The sequence below is a fragment of the Silurus aristotelis genome (genome assembly GCF_946808225.1).
Source record: "Silurus aristotelis genome assembly, chromosome: 4".
NCBI classification, from domain to species: domain Eukaryota; kingdom Metazoa; phylum Chordata; class Actinopteri; order Siluriformes; family Siluridae; genus Silurus; species Silurus aristotelis.
The window spans coordinates 8,380,731-8,398,267 of NC_139577.1; the positions used below are offsets into that span (position 1 = coordinate 8,380,731).

At 41.9% G+C, this 17,537-nt stretch overlaps 2 protein-coding genes and 1 long non-coding RNA gene across 7 annotated transcripts in view; 2 read left to right on the plus strand and 1 right to left on the minus strand.

Annotated features, from left to right (window-relative positions):
- Positions 1 to 164: 164 nt before the first annotated feature.
- Positions 165 to 2,091, minus strand: LOC310725322. Its single transcript, XR_014533318.1, has 3 exons — positions 2,030 to 2,091; positions 1,513 to 1,576; positions 165 to 1,085 (listed from the first exon to the last, which is right to left on the minus strand). It is a non-coding gene; the product is annotated as an uncharacterized lncRNA (long non-coding RNA).
- Positions 2,058 to 6,114, plus strand: srsf5a (serine and arginine rich splicing factor 5a). Of its 2 annotated transcripts, none has more exons than XM_083540098.1 (8): positions 2,058 to 2,180; positions 2,766 to 2,911; positions 3,009 to 3,079; positions 3,203 to 3,322; positions 3,405 to 3,498; positions 4,935 to 5,008; positions 5,097 to 5,204; positions 5,282 to 6,114. In XM_083540098.1, the coding sequence occupies exons 2-8, from the start codon at positions 2,786 to 2,788 to the stop codon at positions 5,541 to 5,543; spliced, it is 855 nt and encodes a 284-aa protein (XP_083396224.1). In that variant the 5' UTR covers positions 2,058 to 2,180; positions 2,766 to 2,785; the 3' UTR covers positions 5,544 to 6,114. The 2 variants fall into 2 exon arrangements, with proteins under 2 accessions (XP_083396224.1, XP_083396225.1); XM_083540099.1 differs by having other exon boundaries at positions 3,429 to 3,498.
- Positions 6,115 to 8,283: 2,169 nt separating this feature from the next.
- Positions 8,284 to 17,537, plus strand: part of pacs2 (phosphofurin acidic cluster sorting protein 2) — a 35,275-nt gene continuing 26,021 nt past the window's right edge. For all 4 annotated transcript variants that reach the window (XM_083539921.1, XM_083539923.1, XM_083539922.1 and 1 more), the window contains exon 1: positions 8,284 to 8,673. In XM_083539921.1, the coding sequence (XP_083396047.1) occupies positions 8,555 to 8,673 (119 nt within the window). In that variant the 5' untranslated portion in view covers positions 8,284 to 8,554. The remainder of the gene's footprint in view (positions 8,674 to 17,537) is intronic.

Here is a 17,537-nt window from a genome sequence, read left to right on the forward strand (position 1 = left end):
CTTGAAATTTATTTTTACAATGACTTGTTTACTTACTGCAAACATTAAGGGGAGACAGTAAGGAAGTAAATGTAATTTCTTACTGTACTTAAGTTTTAATGTATCTGTACTTTACTCAAGTATTTCCATTTGGGGAGACTTTTACTCTTTTTCTCTACATTAAGCAAAAATGATAATAGGAACATTATAGCCATAATAAATTATAGTACTTTGGATACATGGGACAGACATTAAGCTGGTTTAAATCCTACCTCTCTGATCGTTACCATTTTGTAGATTTGAATGACGAACTAAACAAGTTAATACAAGTAAACTATGGGGTGCCACATGGTTCAGTTCTAGGGCCCCTGCTTTACACAATATATATGCTTCCCTTGGGAAACATTATTAGAAGGCATGGGATTAGCTTCCACTGGTATGCTGAGGATACCCAGCTATATATATCATCAAAACCACACGATACAGCTCAATTGGCTCAAAACTCTGGACTTCTAGTAGTTCCTAGAATAGCAAAGTCCACTAAAGGTGGTAGAGCATTCTTACATTTAGCTCCTAAACTTTGGAATAGCCTTCCTGATAGAGTTCAGGGCTCGGACACACTCTCCTAGTTTAAGTGCAGATTAAAGACGTATCTTTTTTAGCAAGGTCTACACATAACACATATCATAACCTTGTGCTCAAGTACATTTGATCAAATCACATTATCAACTTGTGCTTGTTAATATTATGAACAGCAGCTACGCTAATTCCTCTCCACTGATTTTCTTTCTCTACCCATCCCAGGGCATCCTGAGGTTGCACCAGCTTCCAGTCGTGTCCCACCTCGTGAACATTGTGGACCTTTAAGTAAGTAGATGCCGAGCCCGTAACCATCCCAAACCATCTAAAGACGTACCAGCACCATTTGGATTTCACCTCATGTGGAGTTTGGACATTGGACCTCTTTGAGTGTTCAAAGGCTCTGGCATGGAGAAGCTGGTGTTGGATCTATGATGATCTCAAATGTTTAGTTATTTTATTGGTTGCTCAGTAGCTCCTGGTTCCACAACATCAACTGACTGTAAAAGACTGTACAAAGAACATTACTCATAATCTTACATTCCTGGGCTCATGTTAGTTCTAATTCTCCAGTGTTCTGTATTGTTTTAAGATTTATAATCACAATTTTTGATATCACACAAATGAGGATGGGTTCCGCTTTTGAGTCTGGTTCCTCTCAAGGTTTCTTCCTCATAACATCTAAAGGTTTTTCCTTGCCACAGTCGCCATGGCTGCTCATCAGGGATAAACACACATCGCTCACCTTAACTGTTAAATTCTGTAAAGCTGTAATGTGCGTTGTAAAAAGCGCTACAGAAATAAACTTGAATTACTTAAGTACATTTGAAGTTAAATACTTTTGTACTTTTACTTTTTAGGGACATTTTAAAGTAAGCACTTTTTTTTGTTTGTTTGTTTTACTTTTACTTAAGTAATATTTTATCTAGTGTATCTCTACTTTAACTCAACTACATGGTTTGTGTAGGTCGTCCACCTCTGATCATGTGACCTTACAGAACGTGCAATCTTGCAAGCTCTGGCAAATACGAAATATAATGAAAAGTATGTATTTGATACTGTAGATTTTGTGTAATCATTAGAAAACCTCACTGTAGTGAGGATGAAAACTAAATTCACAGATTTTTAACCATTGATCATTTAGTTTTTAATGTTTGCATTCTCTTTTTGAGGTCCTTGTGTCGTTTTGGGAAACAAACAGATATTTTCTTTTTTGCATTTTGATGAGCCAAAGACCGATTTAAATTCAGTATATGCTAAAAGTGGTCGTTTGCATTGATATGCTCAGGTTCAGTACCGGTTTTAACTGGTCCCTCTCGGTTTTAACTGGTCCCCTTAACTTAGACCCGCGATGACCCCCTCATCGTTTTCTTACGTCACACTTCTATAGTTATGTAAATGTATTATTTATTATAAATTATTATGAATTAAATGATGATCAATATGATACACAATATACGTATATAAGTACCGATTTTAAACGTCGTATCCCGTTGGATGAAGTCGTAAAGACGCACGCCGTGGCCCCGCCCCTATCACGCGCGCCCCTCACCCCTTCGAGTCACTTCCTGTATCCTTCTTTGCTCGGGCGCCATTTTGTCATTGCATCTAAGACCAGCGAGGTGAGCACATTGTAGTTTTGTATTCGGTTTAAACCTTACTATCGTCAATATAATTGTTTTATTTAAAGAACAACATCAATCATGTGTGGTCATATAATGTATTTAAATAGTTTGCTTTATGTATTTTTGTGTTTCTTTTAAATTTTGCAGTCAACGTATGTTAAGGGCTCGCGAGGCAAGAAAGGGAAATGCGATTTAGATGTTATTATTGCGCAAAAAACTAACTCTCACTGATTTAAATTCGTTTATTCGTATGGATTCTGTGCCGTTGTAGTACTCTGTATACCCACGAGTTATTTTGGAAATGTATTTATTTTTTATTTTTGGAAAGAGGAAGGTAGTACTGAAGAGGGTATAAATACTGCGCATGCGCGCTGTTAGGCCAAGTTAATGTGGGTGTTTTTTCTTCGGTTTATTCTCCTGAAATCTCCCGCAATAAAGCGATTTCTCGGAACAGGACATGCTTTAGTCGTGGTTTGGTGACTTAATATACCTATTTTAAATGTAGTTTTTTTTTTGCACATAATTCGTATGGTTGTCTAATGCGTGTTAATAATTAAACCCAATCCCCTGTCTTTCACTCAGATCTATTACACATTATCACCATGAGTGGATGTCGTGTGTTTATTGGCCGTCTGAGCCCCCACGCCCGGGAGAGAGACGTGGAGAAGTTCTTCAAGGGTTATGGACGTATCCGGGAGATCAATCTGAAGAATGGGTTTGGCTTTGTGGTAAGTCCTGAGACACCAGTCTTCAACATACACGTGGATACAATGGTGCTCTTTGTGTAGGATTAAATGCAACTGACTGATTTGTGTTTGTATGTAGGAGTTTGATGACCACAGAGATGCGGACGACGCTGTGTACGAGTTAAACGGGAAGGAGCTTTGCAGCGAGAGGTATGTTGAACATCACACTTTAGTTTGAACATTGAAAGTTGTATGATTATGTGATTTTTTTTGTGATGCAGCAGCATTGTTTGTTCCTGTAACGTGTGTCTTTTTCTCTCTCGTGCTGCACAGGGTGACCATAGAGCATGCCCGCTCTCGCCGTGGTCGAGGAGGCGGTGGAGGAGGAGGAGCCGGCAGCCGTTTCTCTCCACGTTTCGGAGGCTACCGTCAATCACGCAGTGCAGGATCCAGGTCAGAAAAAAAAATCCCACATATATTGCATAACTTTCATGGCTTGTGAGTTTCGGTGATTTACTCGTCTTTTAATCGGCAGTCTTTCTCTCTCTCCGTCTCTCAGGTATGGGCCTCCCGTGCGTACAGAGCACAGGATTGTCGTGGAGAATCTGTCCTCACGTATCAGCTGGCAGGTGAGAGACATGCATACACCCCATCTATCACTCTTTCCACTCTTTCTTATAAAAAAACAAAACAACTGTTTCTCCATACTGCAATACGAAGGCTAAAACCTATTTTTTGTGGTAAATATGAATTTAGCTTATAAATATAAATGTTTAATCTGGTTATTTTTCTAACAGACCCGTCTTTTTAAACCCTTTCTTTAACAGCTGTGCTCTGGTATTCTGGTTTAATTGGAGTTGCATGCGCAGCCTGTGAGGTGCATAGCGCCCTCTGCTGGTTGTGTTCTGAATAGTGCTTCTCCCCATACGCAGTTGTAGCGCAGCATAGCCTTATGGGACATGGGTAGCCCCCTGTGGAGGGTCTCTGGGGCCTCCAGGTTGCCCCCCACCCCACCCCGTTTTTGGTCTTATTCTGGTCGTGGGGGGCACGCACACAGTCCTCTCGCTGAATCTGGTGGGTCCGTGCTTATGGAGGCCGGAGGTCGTTTAAACCGCGTTGGTTCCGTTTGCTATTTGGACAAGTGGCTTCTTTTCTAATGTCTTCTGTGGTTTGGAACGGTAAGTGGACCAACACACTGCTAGATTACATGATGGATGCAGGGAGGGGGGTGTTTACTGGAGGAGGGGGAGGGGCTAAAACTGGATCGCGCTGGAGGAGGAATGTGGAGAGGTTTTGGAAAAGGGGTGAATTATTCATATCTTAGAAGAAACACATACATATACATAATGGGTGAAGGGAGATTGTTCTAGGTGTGTGAAAATTTATACTATACACATACACATGAGTAAGTATAGGTGTAAAAGGAGTTCCTGAATGGTTTCATCGCTCACCAACTTCAGCAGATCAGCTAAATGATGCAGCTGTCCAAAACATGAAGTGTGTGTAAAACACCCTTAGTGTCCTATTCTGTGTATGTTCAGAATGCCATTGCGGTCATTGCTGCAGCTCTTCATACAGAGACTTTATGACCGCTTCATTAAATGCAGTGTGTATCAGCCACCTGGTATTTATCCTTAGAGCCCTGTTCAGTATTATCACACTGTCCACTCCCGTTCTAATTTTGTGTCCTGCGTCCATAGCGCCCCCGCTGGTGGTTGTTTTTTCCAGGTTTTTTTTTTTTTTTTTTCAAAAGATCGTCACCTACAGGAGGACAGAACACCAGGAAAAATGTTTTTCCATAGTAAACCCATGTCATGAACTTTGTTCACCCTCTTATCAGATGTCACCAGCTCACTCTTTAACCACCGTTCGCTCTCTGTGACCGGACTTTGTCTCCTAGTCAGGGGTGGGTGTGTGTGAGTGCTTTCTGCACGTGCTTACTCAGCGATCAGACAAGTGCGTCTGCAGGATAAGATCTTTGTGCGTGTTTAAAGGGTTTATACTGCATGTGTGTTTGTGTATTGGCATGTTCTGAATCACTTATTGTGTTCCTGTTTTGGTTTAGGACCTGAAAGACCTGATGAGAAAGGTTGGAGATGTGACGTTTGTGGATGCTCACAGAGCCAACAAGAACGAGGGGTAAATCATTTATACACTGATTCAAACCCAACAACAATGGTTTAAATTTACAACACTTATTCATACACTGTATGTGTGTGTGTTTTAGAGTGGTGGAGTTTGCCACACACAGCGATATGAAGAACGCCATTGAAAAGCTGAATGGAACGGAACTGAACGGCCGCAAACTCAAACTGTTTGAGGACCGAAAGAGGAGGTACGGTGTATAAATCACACATTATTATCTCTGGATGTGTTTAGGAGTTGTACTAACTGTGCGTTTTGTTTGTTCAGTCGTAGCAGGAGTCGCTCTCGCAGCTCTTCCCGTTCCCGCTCTCGCTCGCGATCCAAATCTGCAAGTCGGAGTCGCAGCCGCGAGGACAAGCGTGAGAGCAAGCGTGAGAAACGCTCTCGCAGCCGCTCTCGCTCTGCCAGTCGCACGCCCGAGAAGAAAACCTCAGCCAAAACTAAGTCAGAGTCCCGCTCTCGTTCCCGTTCTCCATCTCCTAGGAAACAGTCTCGCTCTCGCTCAGCATCCACTGAGAGCCAGCACTGAGAGAAAAGGAGCGTGTGTTTGAGAGAATGTGTGAATGAGGTTTGTACATGACTTACCCAATCTGTGTGTTACTTGCAGCCCAAGTTTGTGTATCTTTATGGAGTGAACTTTATTAAACTTTTGATTTTTATTTTGTTTTTTTGTTTTTTTTATTGACCTTCATAAAACAATCTGTACGTGAGGTACAGACGCAGCAGATTAGCCAACACGCTCAGGGTCTGAGGCTTACATGATTCCACTCTATGTAGTGTGGTGATGTGCACACACTCGTGTGTTTAGCTCAAGTTAAGTCGGTGGGAAGAAACTTGCTGTGCTGTAGCTAAAATCGAGCCTTGGTCACTGAGCATGTCTCGGCTGATCTACTGCACCTGCTGTGCTTTTGTTTTTGCAGCATAGAAATTCATTAAAAACAGGACCAGATGTGTTTGTATGAGAGATGGTGAGAGAGAGAAAGTGGGTTCCCCTGTTCTGTATGTGTTTATTTCCATACTGTTGTCCTTGTGCTGTGTGTTTCTGGTTCTGTAATTACAAATGAGGATTTATTAATGAAATAAACTGTGAATCAGTTAGATTACAATGTGTTTTCAATTAAATAATCCTTTCTGTTGTAGTGAACAAGAGGGATCTGTTTAAAATTACATTAAGTGTAAAGGCTAAATTTGTTCCTGCATTTATAACATCTATATTATAGACTCTATAAACACGTTTTCTCATATTAGTGCGTCCTGCAGTAAAACAGTCCCGTGTACACGTCCCTGTGATGGAGCAAGCACATTAATATAAACCTTCAGTGCCATTGGAGCTTTCAGAGAAAAATCTAACAGATTTTATAGATTTTAATAGAGCCCCTCAAAGAATGCACATTGTTTAGCACCTATGTTTGTTGTTTACAATTGTAAATCTATCTCTAATGAGGGAACGAGGAAGAAACCTTGAGCGGAACCAGACTCGGTAGGGAATCCATCCTCATCTATGTGGCATCAGATGTCCATGCATTATTATCCACACATTCTAAACATGCTAATCTTGCACCATCCTGAGCATAAACTGAACCCTGCCACATTAATTGTGTAGCTCTTCGTAATAACTCTAGATGGCGCTGTACAGCTGTGGACTTTATTATATGCGGAGCCGCACACCGGGAGTGGCCTTCTGTAATAATGGGTTTATTTAATTATTTACTGAAACAGGCCCCGCCCACATTGGACTGTAACACACACACACACACACAGTGCAATGTGAAGATCAATAATAACACAATGAAAGAGAGAGTTATTGATTTAGTGTTTGTGAGCTTCCGGGAAATGAGACTCTCCAGCATTGTACTGAACTCAATATTATTAGGGGACAAGTTGATTTGTAAGCACCATATTATTAACTCTTCTGAAATGTCTACTAAAAGGTGTGTTTGTGAGAGAACAGTGGAATGAAATGCTCCAGTAGCTCCATGTTTATAAACTGACACCTTAAATGATGTATTTACTGCTTATTACACACACTTCCTTTATTTTCACCAGCAAGTGAACTTTGTACAGACAGTTTGAATTTTTTTTTTTATTATTTATCAAGTTAGACATAAAACAGTGTTCAGTGCAGTTCTGAAGAAAAAAAACCCAGCATCAACATGATCACGTTCTGCTTACTTTATCGCACTTTGTACACATGCAAAAAGTCAGGGATGTTTGTAAGTTCAGAGTCAACTTTATGAATTATTAATTCTACCAAGCAGGTGTGAATGATAATCAATTTCATTGTAGAAGACAAGTTTTATGTCACATGTTATACTCCATACTGAGCACAGCAAAAAGACATGAGCCAGTTACACTTCATCACTCCCGGGCAAACATTTCAAAGCAGACTGGGGTTTCAATGTGCGCATGTGCGCTTTAAGCTGTTTAAAAGAAGCACAAAGAAACTGGAGATGTTGAGGAGCATAGATGCAGTGGTCAGCCAAGGAAACTTAATGCAGCAGATAAGACACATGCCTTCCCATCAACATCAAGATGTCCAGCAGTGCCATCAGCAAAGAACTGGTGAAAACCAGTCAGACCCACTGTGTGGAGAATTCTGGCCAGAAGTAGTTTTAATTAAAGTATTAAGGCCAAAAAGTCTTACCTTTATCATGAAAACAAGGCAAAGTGACTTAACTGTGCAGGCAAACTGAGGAACTGGGGGCAGTAAATGGCAGAAGGTGCTCTGGAATGATGAGTCAAAAGCTGAAATATTTGGCTGTAGCAGGGGACAGTTTGTTCACTGAAGGGCTGGAGAGTGATCCAATAATGAGTGTCTGCAGACAACAGTGAAGCATGGTGGAGGTTTCCTGCAAGATCGGGGCTGCATTACTGCAGATGTTGTTGGAGATTTGGTCAGGATTAATGGTGTCATTAATGTTGTTAAGTACAGACAGATCATTATTTTTTATGCAGTACCATCAGGGAGGCACCTGACTGACCCCAATGTATTCTGCAGCAGGACCTGTAGCAGGACTACACCAAAAAATACAGCATTCTGTTTTTGAAAGCATTCTTACTGTACTGCATATTTTCATACCTGCATAAAACTTTTGCATGGTGCTGTACATAAATGGGTATTATTATTATTATTATTATTATTATTATTATTATTATTATTATTATTATTATTATTATCCAAATTGTGAATGAACGCGGATTGTGAGAGTGCACAGGGTTTGACCAGGCTACTTGGGTGATGCTAGTCACGTGACTTCCTGCTGAACGTGTGTGTGTGTTAAGAGGGGGCAGTGCAGCCGGTGCTGCAGTTTTCAGTGCGTAGCTTTTGAACGGCGCGAGCGCTCGGTGTGGGGGGAAAAATTCCGTCGCGCGGATTGTAGGATGAGAGACATGAAGCCACATGCGCTGAGCACGAGCTCTGCACAAACCTGGGATTTATAAAGGCGCTCGTGTGTGTGTTTGTGTGTGTGGACGCGGTGTAGAAGTTTTTGCTGCTTCTTCCGTTGTTTATTCCTTTTTCCGGCCGCTGCTGCTGCAAGCATGGCGGAGCGGAGCGGGCGTGTGAGCTTCCCAGGGAGCGGCGCACTCAACACCCCGGTCCCGATGAACCTGTTCGCCACCTGGGAGATCGACGGCAGCTCCGCGTCATGCGTGCCCAGGTACAGATGCACAGTGCATTATTACACAACAGTGTTTGTGTTCGAGCTCTGAACACTGACATTCGGGGAACGCGCGTGTGTGTTTGCGCACGAGGTTATTTATGCGGGTGCTATAACTGTGCGCAAGCGGTCAACTTTCGTTTCTGAATGACGTCATGAGCTGCAACGTTTTATAGCGTGTGTGTGTGTGTGTGTGTGTGTGTGTGTGTGTGTGTGTGTGTGTGTGTGTGTGTGTGTGTGTGTGTGTCCGGAGCTGCACCTGTCCGTTTTAGCAAGCACACAAACAAACACGGCCAAGAAAGCCGGTGTGTGACGTCACCTCGCGACACTGCCCTCAGTACCCGGGGCTCTGTGATATTGGCACGCGCTGCTCGGATAAAAAGTAGTAAAAAGCTGCACTGTGATACTGTTTACCAGTTTAGACTTATTCAACAAAAACAGTGCGGAGGAGACAGAGTGAGGACAGTCAGAGGACAGAGAGGTGACAGTGTGTAGATAGAGGCGAGTGCGAGACAAAGAGGAGAGTCTGTAAAAGGGGAGAGGAGACAGTGTGAGGACACACAGGAGAGACAGTGTGAGGACACACAGGAGAGACAGTGTGAGGACACACAGGAGAGACAGTGTGAGGACACACAGGAGAGACAGTGTGAGGACACACAGGAGAGACAGTGTGAGGACACACAGGAGAGACAGTGTGAGGACTGAGGAGAGACAGTGAGCAAGACAGAGGAGACAGTGTGTAGATAGAGTAGACAATGTCAGCACAGAGAGGAGACAGTGTGTGAGATAATTTGAGGACAGAGAAGAGACCATGTGAGCAGAGAGAGGAAACAGTGTGAGCACAGAGAACAGACAGTGTGTGTGAGACAGTTAGACGACAGAGTGAAGACAGTGTATGGGACTGTATGTGAGGCAGAGAGAGGAGACAGTGTGAGCACAGTAAGGAGACAGTGTATGGGACAGAGGTGACTGTGTGAGACAGTGTGTGGGACAGAGAGGGGACAATGTGTGAGATGGAGAGAAGAGAATGTGTAGACAGAGGAGACTGTGTGGGAAAGAGGTGACAGTGTGAGCAGAGATATAGGAGACAGTGAGAGGACAGAAAGGAGACAGTGTGAGAGAGGTTAAGGACAGAGAAGAGACAGGAGACAGCACAGACAGTGAGCACAGACAGGGAGACAGTGTGTAGACAGTGAGACACAATGTGTAGACAGTGAGACACAATGTGTAGACAGTGTAAGCACAGACAGGAGACAGGAGTGTAAGGACAGAAAGGAGACAGTGTGTAGACAGAGTGGAGACAGTGTGAGACATAGAGGAGAGAGTGTGAGCACAAATAGGAGACAATGTGCGACACAGAGAGGTGAAATTTTACGAGACAGATAGGAGACAGTGTGTAGAGAGAAAGGAACCAGAAAGGAGACACTCTTCCAGTGTACACTCTTCCAGAAATAGAAAGGTTCAGATTGAGAACATTATCTCACTACATTGGATCATATCTCTCTCTCTCTCTCTCTGTCTCTCTCTCTCTCTCTCTGTCTCTCTCTCTCTCTCTCTCGCTCTCTCTCGCTCTCTCTCTCTCACACACACACACACACACACACACACACAATGATAAGCTGTTACTCATCCAAGCCACTGCTCTTAAATAGCCACTGGCAAAAGACACATTTATCATGCACCGCTAATGAACACACAGTATGCGTACACACACACACACACACACACACACACACACAAACACACAAACACACATCATGCTAATTAATCCTTCTCTGGTGTAAGTGAGAATTTTTTGATTAATTGGTGCTGTCAGATAGAGAGAGAGGAAGAAGAAGAAGAAGAAGAAGAAGAAGAAGAAGAAGAAGAAGAAAATTAATAAATCCAGAGCTACGTTTCTACTAAAGATCAAAGGGCAGGACAGGAGAGAACAGAGGATGTAGAGAAGGATGACAGAGATATGGGGGATGGGGGGGACAGGGATAGAGAGATGGAGAGATGAGCAGAGATCAGAGGAAATAATAGATGTGAGAGGTGAGGAGAGATGAGAGTTGAGGAGAGATGAAGGGGGTGTGAGGGGACATAAGAGATGAAGGGAGATGTAAAGAGATAAGAGGTGAGGAAAAATGGATGGGATATGAGGGGATGAGAGGAGATGAGAGATAAGGGGAGATGAACGGAGATGAGAGGTCAGGAGAGATGAATGGGATATGAGGGGAGATGAGAGATGAAAGGAGATGAGAGGTCAGGAGAGATGAGAGGTGAGGAAAGGTGAGAGGAGATGAGGAGAGATGAAGGGTGTATGAGGGGAGATGAAAGGAGATGAGTATCATCTAAGGGAGTTATCATCTAAGGGAGTTTTTCCTTGCCACTGTCGCCACGGCTTGCTCATCAGGGACAAACGCACACCATTCACCTTCACTGTTGTTTTCTGTAAAGCTGCTTTGAGACAATGTCTGTTGTGAAAAGCGCTATACAAATAAACTTGACTTGACTTGACTTGAGTGATGGGGAGAGATAAAGGGGGTATAAAGGGGGGTTGAGAGATGAGTAGAGATGAAGGGGATATAAAGGGAGATGAGGAGAGGAGATGAGACATGAGGGGAGATGAAAGGAGATGAGAGATGAAGGGAGATGAGGAGATATGAGAGCTGAGGAGAGATGAACAGGGATGTAAAGAGATGATGGGAGATTAGAGGAGATGAAGGATAAGAGGAGGTAAGCAGAGATGAGGAAAGATGAGGAGAGATGAGAGGAAATTGGAGATGAAGGGAAAAGAGAGGAAAAGAGGAATGAGGGAAGATATGAAGAGAAGAGAGGAAATGAGAAGAGAGGAGAGGAAATGGAGAGATAAGAGGAGATGAGAGGCAATGAGAGATGAGAGGAAAGGAGAGACAAGGGGAAATGAGAAATGCGTGGAGATTGAATTAAAGAGATTATAGGAGAACAGGAAATGAGAGATGAGAGGAAATGAAAGATGATAGGAGATGAGAGGAAATGAGAGATGAGGGGAGATGAGAGGAAATGAGAAATGAGGAGAGAGGAATGGGTAAAATGATGCAGGGATGTGGCTAATCAATTCTTTATGCTAATAAAATATTCAGAAGTGTAGTAAAGTCAGCTCTGCGCTTAGTCTCGGTGCTTTCAGTCTTCTCCCAGGGTGGAGTTATTCCTATTACATGGAGCCTACATTCTATTTTTGGAATTTCCTGATTCTGTTCCTCAGTTTAATTATAATCCTGATGAATTATTAATGAAGCACTAATGAAGCTAATCAACAGCAGCAGCTGTGCATGGAGGCCATACATGTTGGCCTGCTAGCATGCTAATAATGAAAGAAGGACCAGTTATTATCTGATTATTGCATATTTATAAGAATAATGAGGTTTTAAGATTCTATAATGATATTGTTTTACTTCAGCGCCTCGCTATGCTGAGCAAACTGATTAGCATAGTAATCTCATGCTAAGTTAACTCTGCAGTTTATATACTTAATAATTCCTTATAATACTGTAAATGTATTTATGTATATGTTTGTTTCTGACAAAGACAGAAGTTTGTGTGTGTGTGTGTGTGTGTGTGTGTGTGTGTGTGTGTGTGTGTGTGTGTGTGTATGTGTGTGTGTGATTAAAGTAAACCAGCATGTCTTTAGAATCTCTGATTTGTGTCAGGTCCTGGCTCAGTTCTGTACAGACCTGTTAGGTTGCAGGCTTTGAGATGTGGAGTTTTATTTTTTTCTTACTGATTGTTCTGAAATGATGTGGAGGGAAATTGCTTAAATGTGTATCACACACACACACACACACACACACACACACACACACACACACACACACACACACAGAGTCAGCAGTAAACCTCACACTTTATATTTAGCAGGAGATTTCCTTTAACAGTGAAATTGAATCCCAGTAAATATACAACGTGTGCAGGAAAGAGGCAAGAGGTCATATTCTTCCACATTATAATATTATTTAATGTAATTTAATGTGACACAATGTCTTCAGTAATGTTTATATTTATGATTAGAGTTGGGGAATCTGTCATCAGTGTGTATCGTGTTAATCTTTATGAAAGTGTTATAAATAAAGTGTGTGTGTGTGTGTGTGTGTGTGTGTGTGTGTGTGTGTGTGTGTGCGTGCGTGCGTGCGTGCGTGTATGTGTAAACACTGAGGAAGTGACAGGGATGGAGGATGAACGATGACATATTTACACACATTACTACATTATTACATTAAATTACATTACATTACATTAGCTGAAATGTTTTGTTTCAACGCTGTATTCATCCGAAGTCTGGGATCTGTAAAATGATTTGTTTAGATAAACAACGTGTGTTACACTGCGTTTCTGTGTGTGTTTCTGTGTGCTGCACTGTGGTTATGTGTGGTACACAGTGTTCCCGAGTGTTACACTGTGTTCTTGTGTGCTACATGGTGTTTCTGTGTGTTACACTGTTTTTCCGAGTGTTACACTGTTTTTCCGAGTGTTACACTATCTTTCCGAGTGTTACACTATCTTTCCGAGTGTTGCAATGTTTCAGAGTTTTACACTGTATTTCCGTGTGTTATATTGTGTTTCTGTGTTACACTGTGTTTCCGAGCGCTACACTGTGTTTCCGAGCGCTACACTGTGTTTCCGTGTGACACCGTATTTCCGAGTTTTACACTGTATTTCCACGAGTTACACTGTTTTTGAGAGTTACATTGAATTTCCATGTATTACACCGTGTCACACCATGTTTCCCAGTGTCATACTGTATTTCTGTGTGTTACATGGAGCTTCTCCAGGTTACACTGCATTACCCAGTGATAACCTGTGTTTCTTTGTGTTAGACTGTGTTTCTGTGTTTCACTGTATTTTCAAGTGTTACACAGTGTTGTTGTTTGTTACACTGTATTTCCAATGTGTCGCTTGTGTTGTTGGGTCTGTTTAATTACCCCCAGATGTTTTCCTGCTGCATATGTCAGTCTGAACACTAAAAAATAGACAAGATTTTCCTAACACATGAATACGTGTGTTCAGTAGTGTAGTCAAGATGTGTGCGTGCGTGCGCGTGCGTGCGTGTGTGCGTGTGTGTGTGTGTTCAGTAGTGTGGTAAGAGCATGAGTGTGTGTGTGGGTGTGTATGTATGTATGTATGTATGTATGTATGTATGTATGTATATTCAGTAGTGTCCATATCAAATTTTAACATCATTAAGCCTGGAAAGTTTGTGAAGCCCTGCCCCCTGAGGATTTAGTGTAACACTGTGTTCTCAGATGCAGTAGGTGTAGGTGTTTGGCTGCTTGTGGTGGTTTGTGCTAGAAATGTTTAGTAAATTGAGACATGTATGTGGAGGACATGTAATTGGCTGATGGCTTTAATGGGTGTGTCTGTGTGGCTCTGTGATCATCGGGTTTAGCCATGTATGCCATCTGGGATGAAAAACATTCCTACAGCTGGTTTTATTTTAGTGTGTGTGTGTGTGTGTGTGTGTGTGTGTGTGTGTGTGTGTGTGTGTGTGTGTGTGTGTGTGTGTGAGTGAGAGAGAGAGAGAGAGAGAGAGGGAGGGAGATTCCTGACGGTCTCCTGCTGCTACAGCATTTTCTCAAGAACCCCACAGTGAAACAATCTCACTCTCTCTCTCTCTCTCTCTCTCTCGCGCGCGCGCGCGCACACACACGCACACACACACACACACAGTGTGAGTGAACAAAGCTGTGATTGAGGCATCATAGTTGTGTGTGTTGGTGGTGTGTGTGCTGAGATGTCACTCAGAGAGAAAACACTTGTGCTTTTGTGACTCAAACACTCCCACTACCATTCTCTCTCTGACACACACACACACACACACACACACACACACACACACACACACACACACACACACACACACACACCATGCCTGTTGAATGCTCAGTGTGTTTTGCATATTGTTTTTTTTTTCCTTTTTTCTTCTTAAGTCTGTGTGTCTCTGTGTGTCTCTCTGTGTGTGTGTGTGTGTGTGTGTTTGAGTGTGTTTGAAAAGTTTGAATCATGGTTTAAAAGACAGTCCTTGACCTTCACCAGTCTTAGATTAAATTGTGTGAATGTTGGAGAATTTCAGTTCACACTAGCAGTTGATGTCATAGTGGGTGTGGCAGGACATGACCAATCAGCAGCGTTAATTTAACCCACACTTAGGGGGAATTAGGTTTAATTTTAACAGAAAGCATGAGTTTCTTTCTTTCCTTCTTTCTTTTAGAGACACAACAGACTGTGCAGCAGCATGGTGCATGCTGTTCTTATATATACACACACACACACACACACACACACACCTGCTGTACTCCAACAATTGCTGATTCAGTGACTGAAATGTGCGTGTGTGTGTGTGTGTTTGTGTAAAAGGACAAAAGATGCTTTGACTTTAATTCCTTTAATGATGAGATGCGCAGAGATGATACACACATACACACACACACAACGTCCAGACAACTAGCTTTAAACATAAGCACTCACCTTTACACGTAAAAGTTTCAAGGACAGATAATACAGAGTGAAGGGGAGAGAATGTAATATGATGTAGGAAAAAGAAGATAATTGAATTCAAAGAGTAATGAGATATAAATGAGAGATTTCGAAAGTCTTATATATGATCAGATGAATCTCTGGTGTAGGTGAACATCATGACTTCCACACTCGTCATAAAGCAACTCATAGAATAACACTTGATCCAGCACAGAGCCGAACTTCTGTTCTTTTCTCCCCTCTTCTCTTCTCTTCTCTTCTCTTCTCTTCTCTTCTCTTCTCTTCTCTTCTCTTCTCTTCTCTTCTCTTCTCTTGATTCTTGTTCTTATAGATGTTGACCTGTTTTCTCTGGAACGCTGTCTTATGCTGCACTGATGCAGTAGTTCTGCTTACTTTACACTTTCCTGAAGGTTTCTGTGAAATCCATCCTCCATCAGAGACACAAAACTGCCACCAATCACTCGCTTGGAAAAAGTCTCTGGGAGGAGTGATTTTACACTTTTACCACTTCATTTATACACATCTTCATCACACTGTTTAATATGACATGGTGGAGATGCTGAAAGGAAGTGTGTGTGTGTGTGTGTTTGTGTGTGTGTGTGTGTTATGGAAGAGTCAGGGATGCTACCAAGAAATAAATGAGTAAACAATGACCTTTTATCATCTTTTTGTCCTCCTTTTCTTTCTTTTTTTATTCCTTACTCTCTCTCCCCCCTTTCTACCCTCCTTTTTTTTTTCTTTCTCTCTCTCCCTCTCTCTTCCCCCCCTCTCCCTCCCTTCTTTCCTCCTCTGTTCTCTCTTTGCTGGTTTATTCTTTAGTGTGACTCATCAGTTTGATCCCTCCTTCAATGTGAACTACCTAGTGGTCTCCCTCACTGTCTTTAACATGAACAGTGTGTGTGTGTGTGTGTGTGTGTGTGTGTGTGTGTGTGTGTGTGGGTTTGTGTGTATCATTGTGTGTCTATTTATCATTGTGTGTTAAGGATGGTAAGATTAATTGAATTGCATCGGTGCATCATACAAGTTGGCATTTGCATCAGTAAGAACCAATTTATTTATATTTAAGAGAGGAAATTAAAGGTTATAAATAAGATTCTACAGCTTTAAATAATATCTGGAGATAATATCTTGAGAACAGTAATTTGAAATCGGGAAAGAACAGTGTGTGTGGCAGTTGTGAGTTAGTGTGAGAGTGTAGAGAGAGAGATGAGATGCACTGTTTAATCCACTGTGGCTAATGTATGAGTTTCACCTCCTGATGTTCAATTAACCAAGTGTTGTGATCTCCAGAGCTCCTTGTTGGTGTCCAAACTGCAGAATAGTAAAGCTAGCATATAACACCACACACATTACATATATAATAATAATTAGTAGATGTGCTATACTTTCATTTAGAGGGAAAGTGACCAATATTTTGTGACTAATATTTAATATGCAGAATGATTTCTCCTCACTTAACTGTTTCTCAAGCGTGTTACAGGTTAAAAGCATTAAAGGTATGTCGGTGGGTATCAATGTGTGTCACAGTGTTTCAGTGTGTAATAGTGTGGAGGAGTGTGTATCAGTGTGTTTCACTGTGTATCACTGTGTATCACTATGTTTCAGTGTGTTTTTCAGTGTATCAGTTTGTTTCAGTGTGAATGAGTGAGTTTCTACGTGTATCAGTGTGTGTCAGAGTGTATCAATGTAAATCAGTGTGTATCATTGTGTATAAGTGTGTTTCAGGGTGTCTCAGTGTGTTGCAGTAAATTTGTGTGTCTCAGGGTGTTGCAGAAAGTTTCAGTGTGTGTCAGTGTGTTTCTCGGTGTATCAGTTTGTTTCAGTGTGAATGAGTGAGTTTCTACGTGTATCAGTGTGTGTCAGTAAGTTGCAGTGTGTTTCAGTGTGTATCAGTGTGTGTCAGTTTGTTTTAATGTGAGTCAGTGTGTATAAGTGTGTTTGAGGGTGTGTCAGTGTGTTTCAGTTTGTGTCTGTGTATTAACGTGAGTCAGTGTGTATCAATGTATTTTAGTGTGTAGCAGTGTGTTTCAACGTGTTTCAGTGTGTATCAATGAGTTCCAGTGTGGAGGAGTGTGTGTCAGTGTGTATCAGTATGTAACAGTTTTTATCAGTGTGTGTTAGTGTGAATCACTGTGTAACAGTGTGTGTCAATGTGTTTCAGTATATTTCGGTGTGTGTCAGTGTGAATCAGTGTGTTTGTGTGTGTCAGTGTATATCAGTGTGTTTCAGTGTGTGTATCAGTGTAAAACATTGGCTGTGTGTTTCAGTGTGTATCTGTGAGTATCAGTGTGTGTCAATGTGTATCAGTGTACCGTAATTTCCGGACTATAAAGGACATATATAAGCCGCACCCACTGAATTTTACAAATATT

What these genes read in the sequence shown, in the direction of transcription:
- srsf5a (XM_083540098.1), top strand. Translation starts at nt 2,786, where the DNA reads ATGAGTGGATGTCGTGTGTTTATTGGCCGTCTGAGCCCCCACGCCCGG. An exon ending in AAGGAGCTTTGCAGCGAGAG is followed by an intron (nt 3,080 to 3,202) that starts GTATGTTGAACA and finishes CGTGCTGCACAG; the next exon opens with GGTGACCATAGAGCATGCCC. An exon ending in TTTGAGGACCGAAAGAGGAG is followed by an intron (nt 5,205 to 5,281) that starts GTACGGTGTATA and finishes TTGTTTGTTCAG; the next exon opens with TCGTAGCAGGAGTCGCTCTC.